The sequence below is a fragment of the Amblyraja radiata genome, chromosome 4 (assembly GCF_010909765.2).
Source record: "Amblyraja radiata isolate CabotCenter1 chromosome 4, sAmbRad1.1.pri, whole genome shotgun sequence".
Classification (NCBI taxonomy): domain Eukaryota; kingdom Metazoa; phylum Chordata; class Chondrichthyes; order Rajiformes; family Rajidae; genus Amblyraja; species Amblyraja radiata.
In genome coordinates this window covers 17,462,978-17,477,075 of record NC_045959.1, presented here as the reverse complement: position 1 = coordinate 17,477,075, position 14,098 = coordinate 17,462,978, and the positions used below count along the sequence as shown (strand labels likewise).

At 46.6% G+C, this 14,098-nt stretch overlaps 1 protein-coding gene across 1 annotated transcript in view; it reads right to left on the bottom strand.

Moving 5' to 3' along the window:
* bmp6 (bone morphogenetic protein 6) overlaps positions 1-14,098 on the bottom strand; it is a 140,024-nt gene that overhangs the window by 64,474 nt on the left and 61,452 nt on the right. The window contains exon 3 of the mRNA XM_033019025.1: positions 7,562-7,710. Coding sequence (XP_032874916.1) covers positions 7,562-7,710 — 149 coding nt within the window. The remainder of the gene's footprint in view (positions 1-7,561; positions 7,711-14,098) is intronic.

Below are 14,098 nucleotides of genomic sequence, written 5' to 3'. Positions count from 1 at the left end.
TCAGAGGAGAGGGAGACAGAGATATGGAAGGGTAAAGTGTGAAAAAGAGAAATCAAAGCTCAAGTAAAATGTACAATGGATCATTGTCACCTTCCCCTCGGCTAACAATCAGCAACATTTAATCAGGACAGTAAAACTAGCGGAGAACTAGGGTGTGAGAGGGATCACGTGGGAGATTAGTTAAACTTAAAGATCCAGCACAGAAACAGGCTCTTTGGCCCACTGAGTCTGCGCCAACCTGCAATCCCCACATACTAACATCATCCTACACACCAGGAACACTTTACAAGTTACTGAAGCCAATTAACCTGCAAACCCGTATGCCTTTGGGGAGTGGCAGCAAACAGGTACCCAGAGAAAACCCATGCAGGTCTCAGGGAGAAGGTACAAACAGCACCCGTATTCAGGATCAAACCCGGGGTCTCTGGCGCTGCAAGGCAGACAGTGCACCACCGTGCTGTTCAAAATTCCCCATATTTTGGAAAATGTGCAGCCTTCCAAATTTAGAAAAGGGAGACTGGATTTAGATAGCACCGTTTATACCCCTTCCCAAGATATTTCAAAGCATTTTACAGCCAACGGAATACTTAGTGTAGTCACTGTTAAAAAAGCAAGAAGTCCTAATCTGAAGTGCTGACTTAAACCGAAGATAAGACATAAAATGCTGGAGTAACTCAGTGGGACAGACAGCATCTCTGGTGAGAACGAATGGGTGACGTTTCGATTTGAGACCGAGAAGGGTCTCGACCCAAAACGTCACCCATTCCTTCTTTCCTGAGATGCTGTCAGTCCTATTGAGTGGCTTTATCTTAAGTCCTCATCTGAGTATGGCACATTCCCAGAACAGCAGCGCAACCAGAAACGTTGATCGCGAAACACAACTGCGCAGGACAGCAAGGTAATTTGCCTCCTCTGTTTCAGAAGAACACCATGGATTCTTTAACATCATAAGAGTAAAGCAGGTAAATTTACTTTAGACTTTAGAGATACAGCATGGAGACAGGCCCAGAGTCTGCGCCGACCAATGATCACCCTGTGCACTAGCACCGTCCTATACATTAGAAGTAATTTACACACAATTTACAGAAGCCAATTAACATACAAACCCGAACGTCTTTGGAATGTGGGAGGTAACCGGAGCACCCAGAGAAAACCCACGCAGACACAGGGAAAATGTACAAACTCCGTACAGACGGCAGCTGTAGTCAGGATCAATCCCGGGTCTCTGGCACCATCAGACAGCTCTACCACTGCCACACTGTGCTGCCCATGCACAGAGCCTTTTACCCAGAGTAGGGCCATCAAGAACCGGAGGGGGGGTGGATCTATGGCACAAGCTGCCAGAGGAGGTAGCTGATGTACTCTCACAACATTTGAGAAACATTTGGAAGGGCACATGGATAGGATAGGTTTGGAGGGATATGGGGCAAATGCAGGCAGGTGACTTGGATGATCAGCCATGATCATATTGAATGGCGGTGCAGGCTCGAAGGGCCGAATGGCCTACTCCTGCACCTATTTTCTATGTTTCTATGTCTATGTGAGACTAGCATATTGGGCGGCATGGGCAAGTTGGGCTAAAGGGACTGTTTCCATGCTTTATAACTATTCAAAAGAGAATGAAGGGAGTCTGTTCTCAGTTTAACATCCCACTGGAACGACGGCACTTAGGACAGTGGAGCTCTCTCTCACTACAATATTGGCACATCAGTCTTGATCATTGAGCAGTTAGAGTACGGAAAGCAGTAGACCCATGCCAGATTCAGGATACAGCAAACAATTCTGCAAACTAGCAGACAATAGTGGGCACCACCCTTCCGAAGGTCAGTAGGGCTGACATCAAATGACCAGACCCAGTGTGTGGGAAGGAACTGCATTTGCTGGTTTAAACCAAAGACAGACTCAAAAAGCTGGAGTAACTCAGACTGAAGAAAGGACTCGACCCGAGACGTCACCCATTCCTCCCCTCCAGAGATGCTGTTTGTCCCGCTGAGTTACTCCAGCTGTTTGTGTCTATCTTGGGTTTAACCCAGTGTACATTGGAGGGAGGATTGCCAGGAATAAGCAAGCTTTGGTTGAGCTATTTTTTAAGCGACAAACAAACTCAACCTATTGGCAGATTTCAAAATAGGAAGCTTTTCAAAACCAGCCTAGTTGCCTCGACCAATGTCCAGAGTGGATTTTGTACCAGAAGTTGAAAATGGCTCCATTCTGGCTGAAGCTGGTAAAAGGCAAATACTACTCATCTGTTTACCAAGGGCGGTTCTTCCACTTGTTGGGAGTTTTGAGGAGAGGGGTAAACATGGCAGGGGCCAACTACTGTAATGCTAATGAGTAATCAGGGCATCATTCCTCTACTGGAGACCAGCAGACAGTGTTTATTTACACCAGCCACAGCACAGCAATGACTGGGACATGCCAGTCGCTTCAAGCTTTCTGCCACACGTGCCAAGAAAGAAAAGCTCGGGCTGCAGCCTTTTCAATCTGGCCTGACATTTGGCAGCTGCGGGTCAACATGTGGTGAGCATACGTCCCGCGCACCAGCAGACCACGCTTGGAAACAAACTGCGACGTCAAACTCCGCGAAGAGGATTCCCAGAAAGGACATCACCTGGGATCCTTCCATCTTTTCAACTTTAAATCCCACTTGTCGGGACAGGGGGAAGTGTCGGAATGGGCCGGTGCAGCTCTCTCCGCTGTGAGTGACAAGCACCCGAGGCTGGGACGTAAGCTAGTTCCGTGTCAGCTCATCACAGGGACCACATCAAGATCCCAAAGGGACTTGGCTAAGGGACAGGCAGTGTGCACTGGCAACATGTGCCTGCCACCTGGAAACACAAGTTGAGCTTCTCTTCCCACAGGCTGGATGAAAACAAGTTTACCCTTCCTGTTGCAGTGTGTTGGACACAATGCCCGAAACAGCAGCTGATACTTTCAGGCAGTTCTGCTATTCCCTGCCTTATGTCCTGCTCTGACTGATAACTTTCTCACAATTGGCACAAAGTGCTGGAGTAATTCAGCGGGTCAGGCAGCATCTCTGGAGAGAAGGAATAGGTTACGTTTCAGGCTCAGAAATGATTGGGTTAACTTATGATGAGCGTTTGATGGCACTGGGCCTCCACTCGCTGCAGTTTAGAAGGATGAGGCGGGACCATATAACCATATATAACTGATCTCATTGAAACTTACCTAATATAGGTCTGGATAGAATGAATGTGGAGAGGATATTTCCACTAGTGGGAGAGACCGCTTTTCGGGGCTTCTGCAACGGCGACTTCTCCCGCCCGAGTTGCGGGGTTGAGGATGACCTGGAGCGGGGCCTTACATCGCCCGGCGCGGCTTTAAATGGCCGCGGGACTTGCTAGCTCCAACAGCAAGACCCGGAGCGTGGCCTTGCATCGCCCGGCGTGGCTTTAATGGCCGCGGGACACTTACCATCGCCCGCCGGGGGCTTTGACTCTGACATCGAGAGGAGAACGAGGAGTGCAGGGGAGAGATAAGACTTTGCCTTCCATCACAGTGAGGAGGAGATTCACTGTGATGGATGTTTGTGTAAATTGTGTTGTGTCTTGGTTCTTCTACTTGTGTGTATGACTGCAGAAACAACATTTCGTTTGAACCTTAATAAGGTTCAAATGACAACAAATAAATTGTATCATCATTGTATCTAGGGCCAGAGGTCATAGCCTCAGAATGAAAGGATGTACATTTAGAAAGGAGATGAGGAGGAATATCTTTGGTCAGAGGATGGTGAATATGTGGAATTTGTTGCTACAGACGGCTGTAGAACCAGCCAGTACCTGCTATTCCTTCCTACACAACTTTCTGACAATACTTCCTCTGCTACGCAATATCAATTCGGAGGAATTGGTCTCCAACTATTCTTGCTATTGAGGGAGTGCAGCGTAGGTTTACAAGGTTAATTCCCGGGATGGCGGGTCTGACATATGCTGAGACAATGGAGCAGCTGGGCTTGTACACTCAAGAGTTTAGAAGGATGAGAGGGCATCTCATTGAAACATATAAGATTGTTAAGGGCTTGGACACGCTAGAGGCAGGAAACATGTTCCCGATGTTTGGGGAGTTCAGAACCTGAGGCCACAGTTAAGAATAAGGGGTAAGCCATTTAGAACGGAGATGAGGAAACACTTTTTCTCACAGAGAGTGGCGAGTCTGTGGAATTCTCTGCCTCAGAGGGCGGTGAAGGCAGGTTCTCTGGATGCTTTCAAGAGAGAGCTAGATAGGGCTCTTAAAAATAGCGGAGTCAGGGGATATGGGGAGAAGGCAGGAACTGGGTGCTGATTGGCGATGATCAGCCATGATCACATTGAATGGCGGTGCTGGCTCGAATGACCGAATGGCCTACTCCTGCACCTATTGTCTATAACTATCTCCGGCCATGAGCTTTTTGCACGTGCAACGTCAATCCCATAGTAAAATAATTCTTCCACTCATCAGACCTGGAGAGGGGGAGCAAGCCATCGTTGACCACACAGTGGGCTGTCCAGGACTGGTTTGGGAAGACAACCAGAGGCAGTGGTGAGAAATTAACGGCAGGCACAGACCCACTGCTAGTCTGGGCAACATTAAGTGATCCAAATAAAGCAACCAGTGGTGGAAAGGGTTTTAGATCAGCCAAATGACAATTTACAGAAGCCAATTATCCTACAAACCAGCACGTCTTTGAAATGTAGGAGGAAACCGGAGCACCCGGAGAAAACCCATGTGGGAACAGGGAGAATGTACAGACTCCACACACCCATAGTCAGGATCAAACCCGGGTCTCTGGTGCTGTGAGTTATCAGGTCTACTGATGCACCTCTGTCCCACCCTGTAGGAAATCAAAAATACAGACAGAAAATTCTGAAAATATTCAAAGCTTCATGGAACATCTGTAGAGAAAGAAATGAGTGAACTAACATTTTAGGCCGATGACCATTCCAATAGATGGTTAGTTACAACTTCTGTTGCGTCTCAGTTTAATCCAAGGAATACAATTTATAAACTTTTAAAATCAAGTCTTGGGTTTTGACCTTAAGAATGCATGTCAGTTTATGAATATAAATCGGACTTCCTACGCTGTTTTATATGATAGCTTTGGTTTTTTTCCATCCCGTCTGCATATAGGGCAATGCAGAAGAAATCTGTTCTCACAGTGTGGTGTCTGTTTCTTGCATACAAGATCCTGTTGTATTGAATTGACTGCTGGCTATGTGCTTTTGACAGATTTTCAAAGCTAGAATATTTCCAACTTGGATGCAGGAAATATTTCTCTCAATTAGATCCTTCAGTTCCTCCCTATGGATTGTGATTTCAACTCATGCAAGTTAAATCAAAATGTTGGGAGTTGCTTGTAAAAGACTTTAATCCGAGATCTGAGGCGACGACTCTTTGCGAGGCTTAAATCAGAGTTCTGCTGCTGACCCAAAGAGTGAAGAGGTCAAAGATTGGAAAGGAATCAAACATTGTTGCTCAGAGCTAAATCATTGAGTCATTGGCCATCATCATTATGTTAAAACCAAATTACTGATGACAGGAGCTGTTTTACTAAGAGCAGAAAATGCTGGAAACACTCAGGAGGGCAGGCAGTTTCTGTGGAAAGAGAAACAGACTTAACGATTTAGAAAAACAGTGAGTGTTTCTTTTTCCAAAAGAAAGGTCATAAACCTGAAACCTTAGCTGTTTCTTTTTCCACAAATGATGCCGAATGTTTCCAGCATTTTCTGCCATCATTTCATTCGTTGTGTAATTTGTATCTCAGCAAAACTCAGCAGAATCCTCAAATTAAAGATCTTTAAACACCAACCAGTGGCAAATCCATTAGGTAATTCTCAAAGTGGGAATCTTTAGACCAAGCACAGTAATGAGCAATTAGTTGTGCATAAAATGGATTTGGTTGAAAACAATTTAATTCGGGTAATACAATGCTTAAACTTTTCGTACCGAGTCAACTATAGTTGTAAGGAGTAGGAAAAGATATGAGGAATGATCCCTCAATAATATTTCACATTTCCTTATGACGAATGGTATGTTAGCATTCATAGCAAAAGGATTTGAGTATAGGAGCAGGGAGGTTCTACTGCAGTTGTACAGGGTCTTGGTGAGACCACACCTGGAGTATTGCCTACAGTTTTAGTCTCCTAATCTGAGGAAAGACATTGTTGCCATAGAGGGAGTGCAGAGAAGGTTCACCAGGCTGATTCCTGGGATGGCAGGACTTTCATATGAAGAAAGACTGGATAGGCTCGGCTTGTACTCGCTAGAATTTAGAAGATTGAGGGGGATCTTATAGAAAGTTACAAAATTCTTAAGCGGTTGGACAGGCTAGATGCAGGAAGATTGTTCCCGATGTTGGGGAAGTCCAGAACAAGGGGTCACAGTTTAAGGATAAGGGGGAAATCTTTTAGGACCGAGATGAGAAAAACATTTTTTACACAGAGAGTGGTGAATCTCTGGAATTCTCTGCCACAGAAGGTAGTTGAGGCCAGTTCATTGGCTATATTTAGGAGGGAGTTAGATGTGGCCCTTGTGGCTAAAGGGATCAGGGGGTATGGACAGAAGGCAGGTACAGGATACTGAGTTGAATGATCAGCCATGATCATATTGAATGGCGGTGCAGGCTCGAAGGGCCGAATGGCCTACTCCTGCACCTATTTTCTATGTTTCTATGCCATAGGAAAAGTCTGAAGAAGGGTCTTCATAAACCTACCACATTGTTTTTGCCGTCTATAAATAACGCAACTTCAGTGAATAGGTTCATGCTTACACTTTAAACGGCAAGACAGGTAAGGGACAGTCTTTGCATCTTTAGTTTAGAGATACAGCACAGAAACAGGCCCATCGGCCCGTCGAGACTGCGCCGACCAGTGACTCCCACATACTAACACTATCTTATATGCCAGGGACAATTTACAATCTTTACCAAAGCCAATGAACCTGCAAACCTGTACGTCATTGGAGTGGGGTAAGAAACCAGAGCACATGGGTGATGGGTGTGAATCGTTATGAATTAGGCACATTCCCTTTCTTTTTTGTTTAGCTTTACCTTCTTTGGATTTTTTACTTATTTCCTTTCCCTTCCCAAGGCCCTCTTTTCTTTGGGGCCTGTTTTCTTTTCTTTTTTCTTTCCTTTTTCCCCCAAATTCTCAAGCACGCAGTGTACTCAACTATCATCATTCATTTAACGGCAATTACTGCGGACTACACTCCACTACGATCCTCATTCTTCTCTTCTTTCTCTTTTCTCTTTTCCTATTATAGCTTAGAGTTTAAAAAAAAAGAGAAGTTGGACACGAAATGTATTATGTTGCATATTATGATTAAGATGTATGTACAATGCTTTTAATTAAAAAAAAGAAAAGAAAAAAAGAAAAAAAAGAAACCAGAGCACCCAGAGAAAACCCACGCAGGTCTCGGGGAGAACGTAAAAACTCCTTATGGACAGCACTCGTAGTTAGGATCAAACCTGGGTCTCTGGTGTAAAGGGAAGCAACTCTACCACTGCGCCACCATGCCGCCTGAAATGAACCCCCTTTGTACAAAACAACTGGCATTCACTCACCATCGACAGTTAGTACCCGCAGCTGGAGTCCAAAGTTATGCTGGGGGCTCATCACCCAGAAGTTGCTGGTAGCAGTGATGTCAAACACCAGCCAGCCTTCCTCCGAGGTCCAAACCGTCTGTGTATCCAGCAGCAACAGGTCAGTATCTCTGCTCAAGAGGAAACATCGAATGGTTGAGTTTTTAAAAAGTTGGAAAACTTCTGCAAATCATTGTAAATGCATTTGTGAAAATATAACAGATACTCATCACATAGAAAACAAACTAAAGCATGATTGAGCCCGAATACATGCAGTATTATTTACACCCATATGGGAACATTTCCCTGTTTACCATCAGAACATCCTTGCTTGAAAACTCAACATCTGTATACAGGAATCTTGATGCAACTTGAATTATTATTTTCCAAAGCAAAACTCAATGACCACCATTTGCAAATTGGTTTGCAGTAATCTGGAAATTCAACTGGTGGGGGTCAATTCTCATGGGCCCAACGTAATTTCCACCTCTGACACAAAGAGGTTATTCTGCTCCCCGTGCAATGCTCCTTACAGACTTTGTAGAGAAACTTAGTCCATGGTGTTGAGGGGGTAATCATTAGTTGGGCATTTCAAGGACAACATGATCTTCACAGAGCAACTCTGGACTGTCACCCATGGTAGCAACTCCCTACATATCCAAGAAATAAAAGCAGAAGTGGCGTGTTCAACCCTGTACCACCTTTCAATACTTCTGTCGTATGTCTTTTAGACCTGCAGCTCCGTTGAGGCGAGCCAGGCCAACGTGTCATCGTCCAGGTCAATCAGACCTCGTTCACCATTCGGTGGCCGGTGTTTGGGGCAACTGGTGACGATGTGCTCCACTGTCTGTGTTGGGTCCCCACACTCGCAGGAGGCGCTCGCGGTCCACGAGGCCCCACCTCTTCATCGCTACTCCATAACGTGCGATGCCTGTCCTCAAGCAGTTGAGGGTTGTCCACTGCTTTCGGGGCAGGTCCTGGCCAGGGACTTCCACGGGGTCATTGATGTAATGGTGTAGCCTAGATGGTTCCGCCCACCCCAGGCAAAGATGGATGGATGGAATCAATTGATTTGACACACTCCAGGTGCGGCAGACCATGAATAAGCTGATGGGCAGGTCGACACCCCCAGCACAGTGTCCCATCACTGCACATTCCACCTCGTCGCTACTACTGTGCAACGACCGCTTCCCCAACGCAGACAAGGACTTCACCAGAACAACATGGGCGAGAGTCTACGAGCTACACAGGGCCCTGAGCTGCAACTCCAACCTATCCCACGATTTCACAACACAAGAAATCGAGCAGGCCATCCGAAGGCACCGCCGGCATCCACCCGGAATACATCAAACACCAAGGCATGAAGGCAACTGACCATTCAATACGATCTTCCTGCACTAAACTCACATCCCCTCAAACTTCCCCTAACCCTCTGTTATGTGGAGACATCTCGCCCACTTCACCAAGCACTACCCACAATTTAACCAACAAATGTCTACTTTCCTAGAAAGCTCTCAACCCAGGATTTGACCGACACCACACTCTAAGACCAAACCAGATCAGCATGGGATCCAGGCAGCACCAAGATTCACAGCAGGGGCCCATTGACCCAAGTCACTTGCACGGATACTCTGTTAATCCCATGCACAGTTTCCCAGTCGCAAAGATGCAAGTCTTATTCCATAAGACCTATTGAGTCCTATTAAGTCTTTCCCCCCATTTGCAATGACCCAAGGGATTCAGGGAAACTCCCGGGTAGCAGCCATTCAACAGCATTAGCCTTAGTCTCCTTACCTCGCAGCATCTAGATGTTCAGAGTCAAGAGAAGAAGCAGCCCTGAGGGCTTCAAGTGCGACTGGGGGTGCAGTGGAGGTTGAGGGAGAATGCACTGCCAAAAAACAAACAGCTTCTTGCCAAGTCACAACCAGAACTATTGGTGCCGATTGTTGTGGTCACAGGCATGTCTCACCTGCAGTCGTATGCAGAAGACAGTGAGAGGAAGCTTCATCCTAAAGGAGGATGTAATTACAGGAAGGATCACATCTGTCTGCAGCTGTATCGAACTGAAATCATCACTCCCTTCTGTTTTAGTTGCAAAGCCAGCAAACACAGAGGTCTCCAGTGCAAAATACTATCAGACTCAACCGTAAACTTCAAGTAGCTCTTGGTGTATATCAAAACTGGTAATTTTTGCTGCCAATCGTCCAATGTTCGGTTTCTCTTCTCTCCATCTCGCTGCATTCTTAGTGCAGCCCAACCTGGGCATGTCTCAGAGCCCAACTATTGGCAATATATTATCACACAGACAGACTAACGGACGGACAGCAGAGGAACCTATCCAACCTATCCTCATGGCAACCTTGAGCCTCACCCTGGAACAAGCATTCCCATGGCCTTATCCATCTCTCCAGCCCACCCCACCAAGATGCCAGAGGAGATAGTGGAGGCAGATGCTGCCACAACATTTAAAAGACATTTGGACAGGTATATAGGCAGGAAAGGTTTAGAGGCCATGGGCCAAACGCAGACAGGTGGGATTAGTGTTGATGGGGCAGCTTGGTTGGACAAGTTGGGCTGAAGGGCTTGTCTCTGGGCTGTATGACTTTGAGCCCACCCACCACCTTCTGTCCAACTCTTCTTTCCGAATCCAGACAGAGAGTCTTTGACCTGAAATGTTAACTCTTTCTTTCTGCAAATGGTGCTGACCTTATGTGCCAACTGTTTCCTGAATTTTATTTTTATTCAAGGTGATATCATCACTGGAAAGATTTGCATTTCAATCCCTCTCAGAAGACTGCAGAAAGCAATACCCTTTAGTACTCTTCAAGTGCAGTCATTATCAAAATGCAGAGCAGGGACAGAAAACCCGGGGGGGCAGGGGACACACACGTCCCCTCCATGGTTTGAGAGGTGGGGGACGTCCCCCCCAAGTTTTTGTAATCCGGATTTAAAAACCCGGTGAAATCTCTGCTTTCCGCGAGACAGTGGGGGTGGAACTGATGATCGAGGGCGCCGATTGGAAGAGAGACGTCGGTCAGCAGGCAATGGGGGCGCGACATGATTCAGCGCGATGATTGGAGGAGGGAGACGTGGCACAGACCTGCGCCTCATCCGCAGCCAGGATCGATCCCAGCCGGGTCTCCGGCAGTGTCCTGTCCCCTCCCGAGTACCCCCCCCCCCCACGGGTGGCCAGAGAGGTCGGGTCAGACGGGCCAGCGTAGAGAAACAGCGCTAAACCCAGCTCAACTCTGCCTGCCTACAGCCTTCCTGGACTTGCGGGAAATATGGCCAGCGCGGAGAAGCAGCGCTGGTGACCCGTCAGTCCAGACAGGGCTGTAGTTAACCCGGTGAGACAGGCAGAGTTGAGCTGCATTTAGCACTGGATTGAGCCTCCGAAGCCTTGCGCGTGTGTGAGTGTGCGCATGGCCGCCAAAAATTATGTCCCCCGGTCCCCTCCATGTTTTGATAGCGAGTTCCGCTCTTGATGCAGAGAACTGCAACCAGTACACAGCAGTAGAATTGCAGCCTGGCAGCGGCAGAAACCCAGGTTCAATCTCGACTATGGGTACCGTCTGTATGGAGTTTGTCCGTTCTCCCTATCACCACGTGGGGTTTCTCTGGGTGCTTTTGGCTTTTTGTAAATTGACCCATGTATGATGGATAGAATTAGTGTACAGATAATAATTGGTTGATGCAGATCATAGATCGCCTGTTCAGACTAGTTCTATTTATCCCACTTTATCATCCTTTCCCTACGCACTAGGGGCATTTAAAAAATATATAGAGAGGCCAATTAACCTACAAACCGTAGACTGTGGGAGGAAACCAGAGCATCCAGAGGAAACCCAAGGGGATCACAGTGAGAATGTGCAAACTCCACACAGACAGCACCCGAGGTGAGGATCGAACCAGTGTCTCTGGCGCTGTGAGGCAACAGCTCTACCTGCTGTGCCACTGTGCCGCCCTCTATGTAGCTGGTTACATAGAAACATAGAAAATAGGTGCAGGAGGAGGCCATTCGGCCCTTCGAACCAGCACCGCCATTCATTGCAATCATGGCTGATCATCTCCAATCAATAACCCGTGCCTGCCTTCTCCCCATATCCCTTGATTCCACTAGCTCCTAGAGCTCTGTCTAACTCTCTCTTAAATCCATCCAGTGACTTGGCCTCCACTGCCCTCTGTGGCAGGGAATTCCACAAATGCACAACTCTCTGGGTGAAAACGTTTTTTCTCACCTCAATCTTAAATGGCTTCCCCTTTATTCTAAGACTGTGGCCCCTGGTTCTGGACTCGCCCAACATTGGGAACTACCACGTGAAATGATTAGTCATGAGCATCTTTCTTTGAAAGCTAGATGCATAGATAAGGAGGGGGACTAAGAGAAGAATGCTGACAGTTTTGGATTACTCCAGGAAATGGCCCTCTTCAGGCCTTTGGTTCAACGGCACGCGATCCAAGTTTGTTTTAAAAGGCTCATTGTGCACTTACTGTCGTCTCGACAAGCCCGCTATACAAGCCAGCCATGGGACAAATGCACTTGCAAAGTGAACATGAATGATATCTGGTCGAGCACTTTTCCCAGCGGCCCCCAGACCCGCTCCCAACCCTGTAATTAACCAGGTGTGTTGAAGGCAGCGGGTCAGATGCAGGTGATGCAACAAATAACTCTTTCATTTCACTTCCAACACTTTGAAGCCCCCTTCACTTCCACGGTAGATCCATTCAGGCAGATTTGGCTTTTGGTACAATCAGCTCAAGCATGACCTTTGTACTTAAAAAGTTTAATAACCACCCAGAATTCAAAACAAACCCTTTGGTTCAGCTAAGTCTCCTTCCACCAAAATGAAGAAGGCATAACTAACAATCATTTGGAAGAGGATTGCTTTAAATAGTTATTTTGCAACAGGATACACCATGTTTTCTGACTCCACTCTCCCCCTCAGTGATGTGTGACGGAGAGTAAAATTCTTGCACCTTCTAAAGGGAAAGCTGGGTTTTGCTTGTGATAGAACAAAGAACCCATGATTTAATGCATACACAATGCTGCCCATTGTGCAATCTACAAAATGCCCATTTGTTTCTCTCCAACTAAGCATGAAATTAGATTATTCATATCCTTTGAAAACATCTCAAAAGTGGATGTGTTCTATCCATGCCTGTTAGAAACATGTGCGAAGAGAATACCCCACAGCAACCCCAGCTGTTGCATTGATAATCCGTGAACCTGACGGTAAACCATGCTTTGGTTGGGTAGGAAACCTCTGTAGGATTGAACAGAAGATGGGAGCACTGTGAGTGAGTCACAGTCCATTTGGCTTCAAACATTTCTTCAAAAAAAAAGTAAGAGACACGGTAGGAGCGGCAGAGTTGCTGCCTTACGGCGCCCGATACACGGGTTCGATCCTGACTACGGGTGCAGATTGTACAGAGTGTGTACATTTTCTCTGGGTGCTCCGGCTTCCTCCCACATCCCAAAGACGCACAGGTTTGTCGGCTGTGTCGGAAAGAACTGCAGGTGCTGGTTTATATCGAAGATAGACACAAAATGCTGGAGTAACTCAGCGGGCGAGGCAGCATCTGTGGAGAGAAGGAATGGGTGACGTTTCGGGTCGAGACCCTTCTTCAGACTGATCTTCTTCAGTCTGAAGGGTCCCGACCCGAAACGTCACCCATTCCTTCTCTCCACAGATGCTGCCTCGCCCGCTGAGTTACTCCAGCATTTTGTCTACCAGGTTTGTAGGCTAATAGTCTTCGATAAAGATTGGAAATTGTCCCTGGTGTGCAAGATAGTGCTAGTGTACGGGGATCGCTGGTCAACACAAAGAATCTGTGGGCCGAAGGGCCTGTTTTTGCGCCGAGTCTCTCAACTATACTAAAGACAGTTGGTCTAATGTCACAGCAATCACATCCCTATCAGCAGAGAACATTTCTGTAACCTGAATAAACCAATTTGAAAGATTTACCACCATTAATTTGAAACAGCCAAGAATGCTTAATAAAATATATTTTACTTTCTAAAATAAAGCCAAGTATCTATGTTCAAATATAGAAATGATAAAGTACAGTGGGCAAAGCACTTGAATTAGATTAAATTTATTGATTAAAAGGGAGACAATAAAACTCCGATAATCTGTTCAAAAATCCAAGTTCTGACATTTGACATTCATTAACCTATCATGATGCGAGTGTGTTTTGGGTGTCCCATTGAGGTCTCATTTTCACACCTTACCTTTCCTTATCTCTGTGTCTCCCTTTCCCCAAACTCTCAGTCTGAAGAAGGGTCTCGTCCCGAAACATCACCCATTCATTCCTTCCATGCAGAGATGGTGCTTACCCACTGAGTTACTCCAGCATTTTGTGTCTATCTTCGGTGTGAGCGAGATGTGCAGCTTGAACCAACGGTCTGGAATGCCTAGCGTCCTGGGACCGGGGTTGGACTGAAGTCTGAGTTTTTGGCGAGAGATGGAACAGGGTTGGGAACACTGGACTGGGGTGTTGGAAATGTGGGTAGGTTTG